Here is a 14,632-nt window from a genome sequence, read left to right on the forward strand (position 1 = left end):
CAGCCACCCAGGCTATGACTAGTTATGCTAAGCAAGGTTCTCTCTCTGCATATTCTGCACATTAGACTACTGGTCATGCAAGATTGAAACCAAACTCACGTGAGGTAGCTTCCCTTTCTCCCTTCTGTTCTCTAACCAGCCATTATTGTAAGCCAGTATTGAGGATCTCATAAAGTAACCAAAAATCATAGTTGTCTTTTCTCTTTTTAGTGCAAACAATCTGATTCATCCTTTCTTTTCCTAGAAGTTGAATCTTTAGAATCAAGGCAATGGTTTCCTTCATAATGGAAGGCAGAAAACTAATTTATCTGCTATTCCATCAAAGAAGCCTGCAGGCATCATTAAGAGGTGGATGCAATTGGTTTCAGCTGGCACCATGACAGATTTTCTCACTTACCCATGAATCCCAGTAACAAGGAAAATAAGGTTGCCATTGATCTTGGTACAGTTTATGAACTTGTCAATGTTGCTGGAATCCACCGTCTGAGCTGACACTAAACTTCCTGTTCCAATGCCATCACATGCTGCCAAAACAAGGAGCTTGTGTAAAGAACTAGGAAAAACAATTACTGAATCAAAACACATTGACCTTATAGACACGAATCTTCATTTCATTCAGCGGAGGTGTTCAAACAGCACCCGGGGCCCATATTCCCAAGGGAGCACGTGTCAATCTAAAACAAACAATAAACTAAAGTACCTGCCACAGAAGGACACCCTGGCACACAGGTTAAGGTATTTCACAGGGGGATCTAAAGGCAAGTATTAACCACACAAAATACCACTCAATCCAGCCATAAACATATAACTTAGCTTTCTTTGTGAGAGAGTAAGGAACACTACATGTATATTTTCATGCATCAAACTGTCTATCCAAACAGAAAAAAAAAAAAGTTCTTTACTGCAATTAAGCCCACTAGGACTGAAAAGTGGCACAGGCCCACATGGGAAAAATGAGGGTGCTTTGCTCTGAAGACCTTCAAGCAGGGAGCAGAAAGTCTCCCTACTGAAGTCTAGGACAGCAAAGTAACCTACAGATTTCAGTCTTCTCAACAGCAGAATCACTACTCTATGTTTTAGACACTTAGAAAGGAGGTAGAAGATTCTGGGAAAAGAGAGACATTTTTAAAAAACAGAGGAAACATATGCACACCTAATGTATTGACAAGTATGAGATACCACACATCAAAGTCAGGGCTTTTTGTATGGCCCCCTTTGGAATGACAAAAGCACAGCCCTAAAACACCTCCAGGAAAAATTTGTCCTTAAAATAATATAATCAAGAATTCTTTCAGATTTCTCTAAAACCAACAGAGAAATCTCCTTCATTTGTATCTAATAAAAAGTAATTAGTTTGGTTGTATCACCATTACAACTCAATAAACTTTCAAGAAAGACTGTTAATATTCTACAATGCACTCATGAAGGGTATTTCATGCCAAAATAACACCCTGCTCTGCTACATTCAAGAAAATTGATACTGAACTGCTCCCTACCTTTAGGACAAATGTCAGTGCAGGGCTTGCACATCTTAATACCATTTTCTTCAACCTCCATCTTGGAGCTTGGACATGCACGAACACAAGAGCTGGAATCTACCACAAAGTTGTCTAAAGAAAAAAAGAATATATTGGAAGAAAGTGAATAATGGTGCTGGGACACAAGTTTTTGGACTCTGTGTCAATACATATTGTTGCCTCAGCACTTTTCCATTGACATTAACATTTACCATTCAGTGTTTTCAGAAGCGTACAAGTAAGCAAAGACACATTTTTGTAGACTTATGAAAATGAGTGAATCACAGAATGGTCAGGCCTGATCCCCCCTTCTCTCCCAGTTTAGCTTTATTATTATTTATAGTAAAAAAAAGCTACAGTCTTTGGAGAGAAACAAAACAAGATGGTGTGCCCTTTTTCATACACACACAAAAATCTATACATCTGACATAAACCAGTGTACAAGACAACTGCCACATAAACCAGCTGTCAAAGGGGATATATCATGACTGATCCTTCCTAACTGAAAGCTTAATGCTGTTAAGAAAGGAAAAAAAATGGGAAAAGCTCAGTGAAGTATTTAAGCAAAGAATTTTTATACCCCTTATTGTGCATGGTATACCATGGTTCATAAAAACATACCCCTTATTGTGCATGGTATACCATGGTATACCAGGTTCATAAAACCCCCAATCTTCCTTCAAATAATCCACCACTATTACAGACAGAACTAAGCCTTGACAGACACAGCCTCAGCCTACTGTCAATCTGAACTCCTTCACAGATATTCAGAATTTGAATTTTGGTTTGGGTTGAATTATGGTTCCATTTACAGATCACACAACACAACTGTAAACCTTGGTAGGAATGAAAAGGATGGCAAGAACACTGTTTCCTTTATTTTTCTTTCTAACTAAACCAGCAGATTCAAAGATGGTGTAAGTGATGACCCTGTAATTTTTAATGTTACTTGCTGGCTGGTATCTCAGAAGCATGTGTTTTTCAAATGCATGGGATTATTCTTTTTTTAACTCCCTATTCCCCTCTAATTTTAATCTGGAGTTTTAAGACTGCATTGTTGTCAGTATTATGTGTTTACTCCTGATTGGGACAGAACTGTTCAGAAAATATTTGGAGTAGCTTTCTGTCAAACCATCATTATTCCAAGCTAAGAAAAGGGCAGCATTATCATGAAAGCAGTTGGTGCCAGGGGCTGGATTGTTATTTTCCTGAAACAAAAATTTCTACCCTTTCACAATCCCACTAAGTATTTTAACAGTTTGTTTTGAAATTTGAAAATACTGATCTGCAGCATGAATGTCACAAGCAGTGGTCATGAAAACAGAAACCTAGTGAAGCCTCTTTCTTTAGGAAAATCACTATAGGATTCTGACACCTGGGAAGTGTCAGAATCCCAGAACGTCACTGCCTTTAGTTAACACATGATGGAGTTATTACAGGCTGTGAGCACATGTGGAGGGATCTGAGGGTCGGTGCTATGCACTCATTGTTTTTAAGGCTCCTGAAATGCAACTCAAACTTCCCTCACCACAGGAGAAGGCAGTTAACACAGCACTTACGTGGGCACTTTTTGACGCAAAAAGCACCATAGGTGTACTTGGCATTGTGATTGTGCTCCAGCTGGAAGGTTGTAGGGTTGTACACAAAAGTCTGGGGGCACTGCGTGACACATGCACCACTGTCATTGAAATTCATACAGGCCTGCAAAACAAGGGAGACAAAAAATATTAAATTAAATCATATAGCTGCTTTTAGGGTTTTTTAGGTTTAAAAGACAGGCTTGCTGCATCATAAGGCATGTGATATATAGTTTTCTAACCTTCATTTTGGCTACTTAACATTTCTTGCTAGGATCTTGGCAAATACATGACTTTTCAAATTAAGCAGGTTCAGTGAGCCTCCTTAATTTGAAACATTAACTGTTACAACACTTCCTACAAAAACAAAAAAACGCTGTGGTTTGTTTCATAACTACTGTTACTACTTGCAATCAACTAATTCCCAACTTGATAGCACATTCTGAAACTGCCAAGAGTGAGCAGCTATTTATCATAGTCAGTCTAAACAAATGCTAATGACTTTTTCAGAGGTCCAACCTTTAGATTCCTTACAGCATGAGTCCATCATCCAGCTGAAAACTAAAATTCCCAATTAGAAAGCAAGAGGGATAAGAACTTCTTTTCAGCTAGCACAGGAGGGGGTCATTTCCCTAAGTGGCAAGTTTAACAAGGTCAGTTGCTTCACACACTGAGAAAAGAAAATAGGACTTAGAACCACTTAGCATTCAAGCTCTGCCATGCACAGCTGACAGAGGACAGGACCCTGACAAATGAAAAGGCAAGTGTGTGGATAATGGAAGTAATGGTATGCAGGGAAAATAATTGATCATGCAAGGTTGATAATTAGTAATAGAAAAAAACCCCACTGATTTTGACATTCCTTATCACTACATATCGCGTCCATGGTTTTAACCACAGATTATAAAAAAAGTTGGAGCAATTTCCACAAAGCATACCGTGAATGTCACATTTATATGAATATGAAAGCTGTAGCCTGGCTTGGATCCCTCTAGCAGTTTAAGCAACCACTGTTACTTGATAATGGTTCCTCAATAACCTGTCTTCCAGGTTGTTTCAGAAGTGTTAGTCTAGGAATGAATCCTTCTGGTGCTTTTCCAGGTTTTAAAAAATACAGATTGTTTTGTATCTTTAAAGAGTCAACAAGTATACCAATACATGCGTCCTGTTCCCTCCCCTCCAGGGCTGGGACTGAGAGAAAAGTGAAAAAGATTTCTCTGTTCTGTTGCTTTTACCAACGGTCTTATCTCCATTGGGACTGAGGGAGATTACTTGTCCTGTCAGATTTCAGAAGGGAGAGGCTAATAATGCACCCAAGGACAATATATGCTGCTGAAAAGGACAAGCAGGGGGATCCATGATGAAGGCACTGTCTGAAGCAAGCTAAGCCAAACTGCTGATTCTGTCTTTTCTGGTTCTTTAAAATGCCTATTGCAAAACCTGCCAGTTTTTCACAGATTTATTTTTTTTTTCCTTACAAAGATAAATACAGTCAATTACTTTACTCAGAACTGGATGGGAAGTCCACCCAACCAACAGGTGTTATTTTTCTGGTTTCACTGGGCACTCAATGAGGCCCTCCTATGCATTTCAAGTTTTAGATCTGTTTTGAATCCATCTTTAAAACTTTGCTTTAGCATGTTTGATTGTAGTTATGTCAGATGATGATTACTGTCTTGCTTTTAGAACTGAATATGCAAATGATTGTATGGCAGCATATGGAGGAGGATGGATGAATTTTATCCATAAATATTAAAACCATATTTACAACAGGATGCTGTTGCAAGCTGCCATAATACACTAAAGTATTTTTAATACTTCATAAACTATACTTTTGCTTATATACTAATTTAGTTTGTTTCCTTAGCCCATTTCTTACATATTGGCTTAAAAGGTACTCTATCATTTACATAACAATTCTCTGATAACGGTTTAGCAAATGCATAAAGCACACCAATACTCTTTGGAGAGATGGCAATTCTCAGCAAAAACTGATCTAGAAGATTTTGGGACTCTTAATTTATTATTAAAACTCTTTGTACACATTTATAATTGCTTCAGTAATATATGCAAATTTCTAGCATTCTGTGCTAAACACCACTAATTTGTGAATAAAAGCACAGGGAAATGCACAGGGAAAAATCAAAGTTCTGTGTCTCAGCTGAAAGCTAAGAACAGTTGTCTATAGCCTAAAGGGTTACACTTTTCACCCACTGTGTCAAAGCAAGTAATGACTAGTCCTGAAAATTGCCAGACCCCTGCTGAATTTCTCTTACATTGCTCTGGGGCCAGGACTGAATGAGAATAAAGCCCTGGGTGCTTCTCTGCTGGATCAGAACAAACATGTTAGTTGATCTTTAGCATACATATTTCCATGACTGCCACAATTCAGGGAGTCTAACTCCTTTTGTTGCAGGCTGCGGTACTACACAACTTACGCTGCCAATAACTTGTCCTTAACCTTTGAAAATGGGCATACATCAACACAGCAGCTTTCAGAATGTTCCTCAACACTCATATGGGAACAATAACTGCATTTTTCCACTTCCCTTTGCCTATTTAGATTGTATGTGACACGGGAAAGAATGTTATTTTCCCATCTCTCCAGTCCAAAGCCAACACAGAACTTCCAGTGAGCACTGGATCAGCCATACCACATGTGCTGAACACCTACTCATGCAAAGCCACAGAGAGCAGCTTTAGTAAAACCTGTTAACAGTGGCCACCACTGCATTCCATCAGGAGCCAAAAAACAACATTTAGAATGTGGTTTTGAAGTACACCACCTACCACTATCAAATGATACCTGAACAGCGAGCAAGTCTCAGGGCCAGCCACAGAAAGATTAATTTTTGCTTGTTCATTATCACTTGCCCACAGTTTCAAAACATTTGCAATTTTTCATACTCTCCTCCCAGTCCTATCTGGAAAAGTCAATTCCCTAGATATTTTTCTCTTCAGTCATGTGAGTACCTTTGAAAATCCAGTTCTCTGTGCATGTTCTAGCTCCAGGCTTCTTTAGACTTAGGTTTGCTTCCCCCGAAAACAGTAGCAAAATGTGTCTCTGCAACCCAGCGTGACAAGCTACACATTTTTCGAGATCAGAGTTGGGTTTTAATACAAATAACGGACTACAAACAAGATAATTTTTTCTAAAGGCCTGTATGTTCAGATTGTCTGCTTCTTTCAGGAAAAAGTTACCCATTTCCTCTTTCCATCTGAAGTACATGTAGCAGCATGCAATTGAGGTAGAACATTTTGGAAACCACTTCCCTTCCATCTCCATGAAGAAGGATGCCAGGTAAAAAAGCTGAATTTGAATGAAATCTGGCAGTAACAGGGAACGCCTTTCACAGAGAAGCTAAATTGTATTCTTGACTTTCATATGAAAAGCACACATAGCAGTAATAAAAGCAGTGCTCAAACGTAGTGATAAATACCACTAAAAATCTCCCACCACCTCTAAAAGTTAATTTTGGAAAAGCAAAAGATAAAAATCACAGAGATTAGCATATTAATGGTTCCAAATCTGTATTTACAAATCTCATAAGTCTGTTAATGGGTAATATTAAGTAGATAAGTAACGTTAATATAAATACGAAAAGTATTAAATGCTAAAATTCAGCAGTCCGAAGCTGGAAGTGTGCATGCCGGACATTAAAAGGGACAAAGCTGTGCCTTTCAGGGATGGAAGCATAAAGAACTCGCAGCGTGACTGCCGGGAAGAAGAAAACGAGGAGTGTGACACGTACAAAGCAATCGGTGTCCTTGGGTCCGGAGCAGCCTCCCGCGCACTCCCGGTGGCAGCAGTCGCTGACGTAGGGCCCGTAGCACCGTCCATCACACTGCTCCGCACACACTGTCTTCGTTACTAGGGAGAGGCAGGAAAAATCACCATGTCAGGCTCAGGGCTGAGCAGAGAGCTCTTTAACTGCACACTGAGGAAAACAACAAACCACATACTGGAAGAACCCTCAAGTTGTAAGATAACAGCTTCGGTGGTATTGGCCACTCATATGCTCCAGGATACCCGCATGATACCCTCTTTAGGAACTACATGTTGTTCCAGGACTGTGGAGAAAGTATTTTCAAACTGGTGTGCTCTTATCCCTGGAAAGTCGGGTGGAATAGTATTTTTAAATCATTAGTTTTTGTAAACAGTATACAAAAACCCCCTCACAAAACACAAAAGCCTAGTTCCACGTGAGTTTTCCCCACGAAGAATTGCAACGCTGAGTAAACGAGTGAAATTCAGAGTGGGGCCATCAATGTCAGAGCCAAATGCTGCTCTTGATGGCAATGAGTTTGACAAATGGTAACAGAACAGACAACAACCTTGGAACACATTAGGAAACACCACTTACCATTCTGTGTAACACAATCCTGTCTTCATTCACAGGGAAATAACTATACCTACCAACTGGATTGTAGTACTACACCATTGTACCGCAGGGCTTAGTCTTGTGCAAACAATGGTCTAGGAGTGAAGCATCCTCCTTCCCTTACTTAGCTATAGCTGCTATCTTAATTTACAAAAAACAAATTAATATTATCCAAATGACTATACCGACCACCACCACCTAGAGAACGCCAGGAAGCTGTGCTGTCAGCTGTCTTGTGATAAAAGCTGGGATGTTACGCTTCTGAAATTAACTTTTAACATCTATTTTGTTAAAAGCATTTAATTACTCCTCTATGAAAAACACTTTACAGGAAGTAAGAGAATGCAAAATTCCATACAACTTTATGCTCAATTCTACTATTTAATGTATTGGTAACTCCTTTATAAGTACTTTCCAATCCAAATTCCCTCCACTACTTGCCAGAAATACTTAAGGTAATGCCAAAGCTTCTTGCTGTGCACAATATTTATTTAGGACATAAAAATGTAAATAACCAAAAAGAAGTGATTGTTTATAACCTATAGAATAAAATTATGCACTATTAGAGGAATTCCATCTTCTTTCCTTTCTAAAAGAACTAAGAGCATCTCTCACACCAGGGCTGGTCTGGAGGAACATGGTCCCCTTGCCAGCAAAATACTTGAGAAGAATGCCTTCAAAAAACATATTCTGTTTCTGATGAGGCACAGCCCAATGAGGACCTCTACCATGCTGCTCAGGATAGGGAACACTGAATTTTCCTGAAGCAAAATTCACAATTACAGCAAAGGTCTGTCGCTCTTCTCCTTAATTGTCTATTTTGCTGGGAAAAGAAACAATGCCAACAGAAATGCCAACATTTTATTCTAGGAAGAGGCTACAACATATCATATTTATCTTCTGGTTCACTGCATGCCATATGTGCATTGTAACTGCTATTGAGGGTCCAGAACTGAGGAGGACCTGTCAGGTATATCTTCAGTGGCACCACACATCATGACAGAAATGAGCTCAGTGGGCTCTGAATATTCTTAAGGACTCATATCTAAGACAGTCTGCAATGAAGGGTTTTTCCCCAAACAAAACAAATACAAGGCAATTCTATGTATAGTTTGAAGTCCTGAAACACTCTGATTGCTCAGATGTCAATAAACATCACTCGCCAGTTCAGCTTCCTGCAATCACTGCCATGGGGTAACCCCACAGAAAATGTATGTAGCTGCTCTGGTTTAAAAAGACAAGAAGCTTTTTTCCCCAGACACTTTCCTGCAAAGGCAATCAATTGATTTTTATAGCTGCGACTTAAGACCTTTCCAAAAGGTCCTCACAGCTGAGGGCCCAGGTTTCAAATCAGACTTTATGAGGATCACCACAACTACCTGTCTGGATGCCTACTGACCCTGTGTGGGATCCCAAAGATTCAGAGGGTTCTGCACAGAACTGTGACAGTCAGGGCCAACACCAAAGGAGAAACATTAAGGTCTTGAAAAAAACATTCCATGCATTGGGAGAGGTTTCTGTAGGAGACTCAATCTCTACCAGTATTTCACTGCAATACAGCAATAAGCTGTGCTGGGGTTAGAATGAGCAGCACCTCATATATGTCTGCAAATAACCAGTCTCCTTTATTGTTTCCCTTAATCTTTAATTAGGTCAGGACACTATAAATCTATGAAGAAAAAAATGGGAAATAACTGAAATCAATGAAATAGTGTTATGAACATGTAAAGTTATTAGAGAAATACAAGGGTTTTAATTAAAGATGCTGGCTTCAAGCAGCAATGCTGGGTTACCCTGATTGATCCAAGCTGCTGGTTCAGCTCTTTGTCTGCCCCACAAGACTTTCACTCACCTTTTGCTGCTCTAATTGGGCACTTACTGCATTGGAACCTTCTCCTCAGCAGCATCAGCTGAACAAAGACTGTATAAATACAATTATGCTCAAACCAAACTTCTGTACACGCAGAGAGTCATGGAGCACTTTGCATTTGCTGAATGTTTAATGTTTCAGGTTTTATTTACAGGCTATTTGTCTTTTTCCTCAGTTGGGTCTATATTTTAATTTATATTTTTCTCTTTTGTTTCAGTTACATTCCTCTTGGACAAAGTGCATAATCTGTCATTTTAATAAAGTACTCAATTTGTAAAAGTTTCAGTTTTTCAGCTAAAACTCTTAGTAGACACCAACAGCAAAAATAGTAACAACATAACCACAGATTTTCAAATTTGATTAGTAACTTGTAAAAGTTTTTGCTATTATGATTTTTTTAAAGTGGTTGACATTCTACTCAGTGGGTGCCCAAAATTCTTTGAAAAACAGATTCTTATTCAAAGTATTTTCACATTATCCTTTTCTGGCACTGAAACAAATAATATCATCTAGCTTTCAAATTCTCCATGCTAACATTTACTAATATTTTAATTATAAAAGTAAAATAGATTGTTAACTGTGTAAAACATTACCCTGAAATTCTATCTTCCTAACAGAACAGCTTAGTTTAAATTTCCTATTAGTTGTCTTCTTAAATACATGAAGTTTCTCGTCACATTTAGAGAGGCACTAGGACGGAGTTAGACGCAGGTGGTGTTTCAGGCAGAGCTAGAAACACAGAGACATTGCTGGAAGGCAACATAAGCACCTAGGTAGATGATATTCATGAAAAAAACAAAGGATTTTGATTTTTTTCCATATGTAATTTGAAATGAAAGACATGGATTAATATCTTTCATTTTTTATCCTTTCCCAAGAAAACAATTTAAATCTTATCTTGGGACAGGGCTCATTAGATAACTTTGCCTCAGTGACTCAATGAAAAAAATGAAATTATTAAAATGCAGACACACCTCTGAGTTGTTTCTAGGAACGAAACAGTTTGACACTGGGATGCAATACTGCTGAAGTGTTTTCCTACACATGTTTGAAAGACGTGCATTCCCAAGGTGATGAGGTTAAGGTATGCACTGTGTTTATGATACCATTCATCCACTCTCCAGCTTGTATCTAACAACAACACTTAGGAGCTTGAAAGCCAGGCATGTCTTTTCAAGTCAGAAACAAAGGCAGTGAAAGCATAGCCCCATTTGCATTTTTATGTTTTGAGCCCCTACTCGTATTCTCATTCTTTGCTTCACATGGTTTGCAGAAAAACACATCTTGAGCAAATACAAAGAAGAAATGTACTTCGCCAGCCTTTCCCTTCAATCCTGCTGTTTGCCCAAGGTGCAGTGAGGTCATGGAGGCAAAGAGGAAGTATATGATATAAAACTAACTCCTGACAATCAGAGGCTGCAGAATGGGCTTGAAGGTAAAAGGCTGTAGAGTGGCTCTTTCAAGTAGAAATGTGTGATCTGCATATGTCCCTGAAACTCCGATGGCGTATGTCTTTCCATAGTTTATGACCTTAAACCTGTGTTGTGCCTTAACCTGTGTTGTGCCTTAGTCTGACCCCACTATTTGAATTTGAGAGGGCAGTCACTGTGAAAGGAGAGATAGCTGTCACTCCTGGAGCAAACCTTCCATGCAGCTCTACTAAGCTTCTGACTTCACAGCACTGCAGATAAGTTTTTCTCTCTTTGGTACTACAACATTAATCCATCAAATCAGTTCACTTATCTGAGAGCAGTGCTTTGTAGAGGCTGAGACTACAGTAGCTGATCCTGCCACATGGACTTCTGCAGCTACACAGTCAGACTTGCCATAAGCCAAGATCATAACTTGATCATAACAAGATCCTTGCCTGAGCCAGGATCATAACTGCCAAGATTTAAACTATTCTTGGATAAGCTAACCACATAAGGCCTGAATAAATCTCCTTAAGTTTGGATGGATCCACACAGCTTCTTACAAAGTTACTACTTTTAATAGACAAACAGGCCTCTCATTAAGACAGAGAAAAAAAACCCAGCATTAATTAATTCTAACCATGATATAAAATAATTTGGTCAGCTAGGGTTTAAGTCCCTTTCCGTTATCTACTTCAGCACATAGCCTTGCATGTACTTCAGCCTCCCAAATGTAAGGAGGCTTTCTGAGCACTGACTTCTTTGGGGCTTTCATACAGGCCGTCAGCAAAGGAAGGAGACATCCTGGCTCAATTCAGACAAAGAATCTCCTTAGCATCACTGTACCTTACACCGTTATTCCTACAACCTGTCCGGAAGGTTTTTTTAGTCACACCTCCAGATAAGGCACCATACGAAAGTAATATAAGAACACGCTAACTTTAGCAGAGCTGTAACTGTCATCAGCTTTGCCAGCAGCATCAGCTGATGCTCCTGAAGGAAAAGCAGTGCCAGGCAGGGTAGCAGAGCCTCTGCAGGTGTGCAGCCCTGTCACCTGTGCCCCTCGTGTTGCCACAGACAGGAGGGCAGCGCGGATTGTCTGCTCCTACTCACTCATAAAACATTCATGTCAAGCTGTTTGCCATTTGTAATTTGTAATTTCCTCCTATCTCTTGCTCCAAGTAGTCAAAAAAACCCCAAAAACCAGCATAGCCACACTGTTCCTAATATGTCCCACAAAAGAGGCAGATGACATTGGGCCATCATCAGCTCAGAGTTAGTTAGTGTGCTCGCTTGAGAGTGGTTAATTTGGCACAATCCCTTCCTCCTATCTACAACTCAGCCAAGGAAACAAGCACAAGCTGGAGCAGTGTTCTCTGGGGGAGCTACCAGCAACCATTTCATTTCCCAGGAAGAGTGACTCCAGTAAACACAACTGATTTCCACCCTCCTGTAAGGGGGAAAAAGGAAAAAAATCTGTAGGAAAAGGCAGCTTTCAATTTTCTCCTCTTTAATATCTGCCAATATTGTGACTACACTTCTAGCTCTTTAGTGCCTATCTGAAGAAGCTGAAAGCCCACAAGGAAGAAACTCTCTTTTTTTAAATTCATTTTAACGCTCTCTAAATTTAATAGGGCAGACAGACATTGTGAACAATCCTTCACTTGTTACTTCCTTCACAAAAAAACTATTATTTTCTCTTTCAGTGCAACTCAAATACATTCTGAAGTTATTATAAAAAGAACAATTCTGCAAGATAACTACTATTCCCGAGCTCCCACTGAAATTAACAGAGTATTTTGGTATCAGGAACTTTGCAGTGTCAGGTCATCATTAAAGATCTCCAAATCTGCCTTGTTTTTTCTATTCCTGCAGTATTCATTTCAGGGTATTCCAAAATAACCATCAATATTCTCAAGAGCCATGCTCCATGTTGCCAACAAGAAGTGAAAGAAAATTCAAGTTGGCTTAAGTGGTCTTAGAAAGTACAAGGGAGGAAACAAAGAAATAATTCACATGGGTAAAAAAAAAGCAGACTGTCTGTAGGCACAAACATATGGGAAAAAATCTTATATATTTTAGAGTTATACTAAACTCAGAATTTATAGTATCCTTTCACAACTGGAAAAAAAAAAAGTAGAATCTCTCCTACATCATTTTCTGACTCTTTTCTCAGGCTCACACACTTACAGGTCTGGCAGTGATTCTCTGTGGGTCCCCAGCACCGGCCTGTGCAGGACTTGTGGCAACGACCACCTGCAGAACAGACAGGAAGACAGAGATTAGAAATGTGGCTTCCTTTCATTCCTTTAACATCCAGCAACTGACAAAGAGGAGGGTCCATCTTGCCTTTGGAAGGTTTTTATGTTTTCCCAAGGTTGAAACAGTGCCTGTAAAAAAGGGGCAGCTGAATAACCAGAACTGGTGTCAAACATATGTGAAATACAGCTACTTATCTAAGTGAATTATACTCTGAATACCTCTTTGCTATGCATAATGACTGGGACATTTTAAAACAAAACAAAAAAAAAGATGAGCAAGTCTGGAGGACTGAGGAACAATTTCATCACCCACTGTTGCTTTCTACAGCCTATGTGAGACCTGCTGATTCCTTCACAAGAGAAGAGATGGCTGTGCTAGAAAGGACATACAGCTATCTAGCTCCTGTCCAGTGTCATCTGAACTATGGGGTGCTACACTCAATGCCTTTGACTGAAAGCTACCCCTTTTCCCAAAAGGTTTGTATAGTCTGCATGTCCAATATTATGGCAAGGGAAATGTGCCCTATGCAACCTCTTAACCTGTGAGCTTAGCTCACAGGATTTATAGTTTTCTGGCTGCTGTTTCTTTAGTTGCCTGTGGTTGTGTTTTAACCTGAACATGATGCTCTGCATCATCTTTCCACATGCTGACAGGTTTAGTCCCTCAAGAAAAAGAACCGTGGATACTTCCACACCAAAATACAGCTGAAGGAGGAAGAGTTAGCATTGGTAGGTTTTAGAAACTACCTAGTAATTACTGACTGATATCTGCTTGGACAGAAGAGGGAGCAGAGTTCACATCTCCACATCATGGCAATTGGAAAGCAAACAGAAGAGCTGGCACATTCTCCTCTGGCTGCATCTTACACCGTTTGAGAGAACATTCAGAGAGTCCCACACCAGTCTGTGCTGTGAATGAATGGAGATCTCATTCCACAGCTCCCATCTGAACATGGCCAGAGCTCAGTCACGCTCCTGCTCCTAGTGCTTCTCCCTCCTGAATGTCAAATGCTCCTAGAACACACAAACAGAGCCTGTCTTACTGCACCCTGAGCCCCAGATGTGGAAGGGCCTGAGGTGCAGACAGTTAAGCCTTTACCCCAGCCAGACTTGAAGGGATGAGCCAAGAAACCCAACACAAACATTATCGAACACTATACACAGTTCTTAATGCTGCAGGTTTGACCATATGAACCTAACCCTGTCTTTGAATAAACGTTTATTCATCACTGAATACCGCTGAGATGCTATTATGTGAATTTCCACACGGCCTGATGGGAGACAGTACTGGAGAAAGTGCAAAATGTCTCTCACCTAAGGTTTGATCACCTCAAAGGAAAACACTGCTCCTCTGCTAGCAGTGTGCTTATTCCTGCGAGATGTTACAGAGCCGAGCAAACCCGCTGTAACAGTCCAGCAAAGTTGGACTTTCTGTCACTAAATTTCCTCCCTCAGCATTCTTGGCGCTATTGATGATGCTTTATGGTAATTACCACACTGTATGCCAACTACCTTGTTAAAGCTACCAGCTCCTTGTTGCATTCATGTTCATTTAAAGCAATTATACTTGGGAAACATTGTTGCTGACATCACCAGCACATAATTTGCTGTCA

General features: G+C 39.8%; 1 protein-coding gene across 3 annotated transcripts in view; it reads right to left on the reverse strand.

The window, feature by feature from the left end:
* The window catches only part of ERBB4 (erb-b2 receptor tyrosine kinase 4), a 374,576-nt gene that overhangs the window by 167,779 nt on the left and 192,165 nt on the right, over positions 1-14,632 (reverse strand). For all 3 annotated transcript variants that reach the window (XM_017829495.1, XM_017829493.1, XM_017829494.1), the window contains exons 4-8: positions 12,949-13,014; positions 6,847-6,965; positions 3,077-3,218; positions 1,497-1,610; positions 398-524 (exon numbers count right to left, since the gene is read on the reverse strand). In XM_017829495.1, coding sequence (XP_017684984.1) covers positions 398-524; positions 1,497-1,610; positions 3,077-3,218; positions 6,847-6,965; positions 12,949-13,014 — 568 coding nt within the window. The remainder of the gene's footprint in view (positions 1-397; positions 525-1,496; positions 1,611-3,076; positions 3,219-6,846; positions 6,966-12,948; positions 13,015-14,632) is intronic.

Source organism: Lepidothrix coronata, unplaced genomic scaffold, assembly GCF_001604755.1.
Source record: "Lepidothrix coronata isolate B3197 unplaced genomic scaffold, Lepidothrix_coronata-1.0 Scaffold165, whole genome shotgun sequence".
NCBI classification, from domain to species: Eukaryota; Metazoa; Chordata; class Aves; order Passeriformes; family Pipridae; genus Lepidothrix; species Lepidothrix coronata.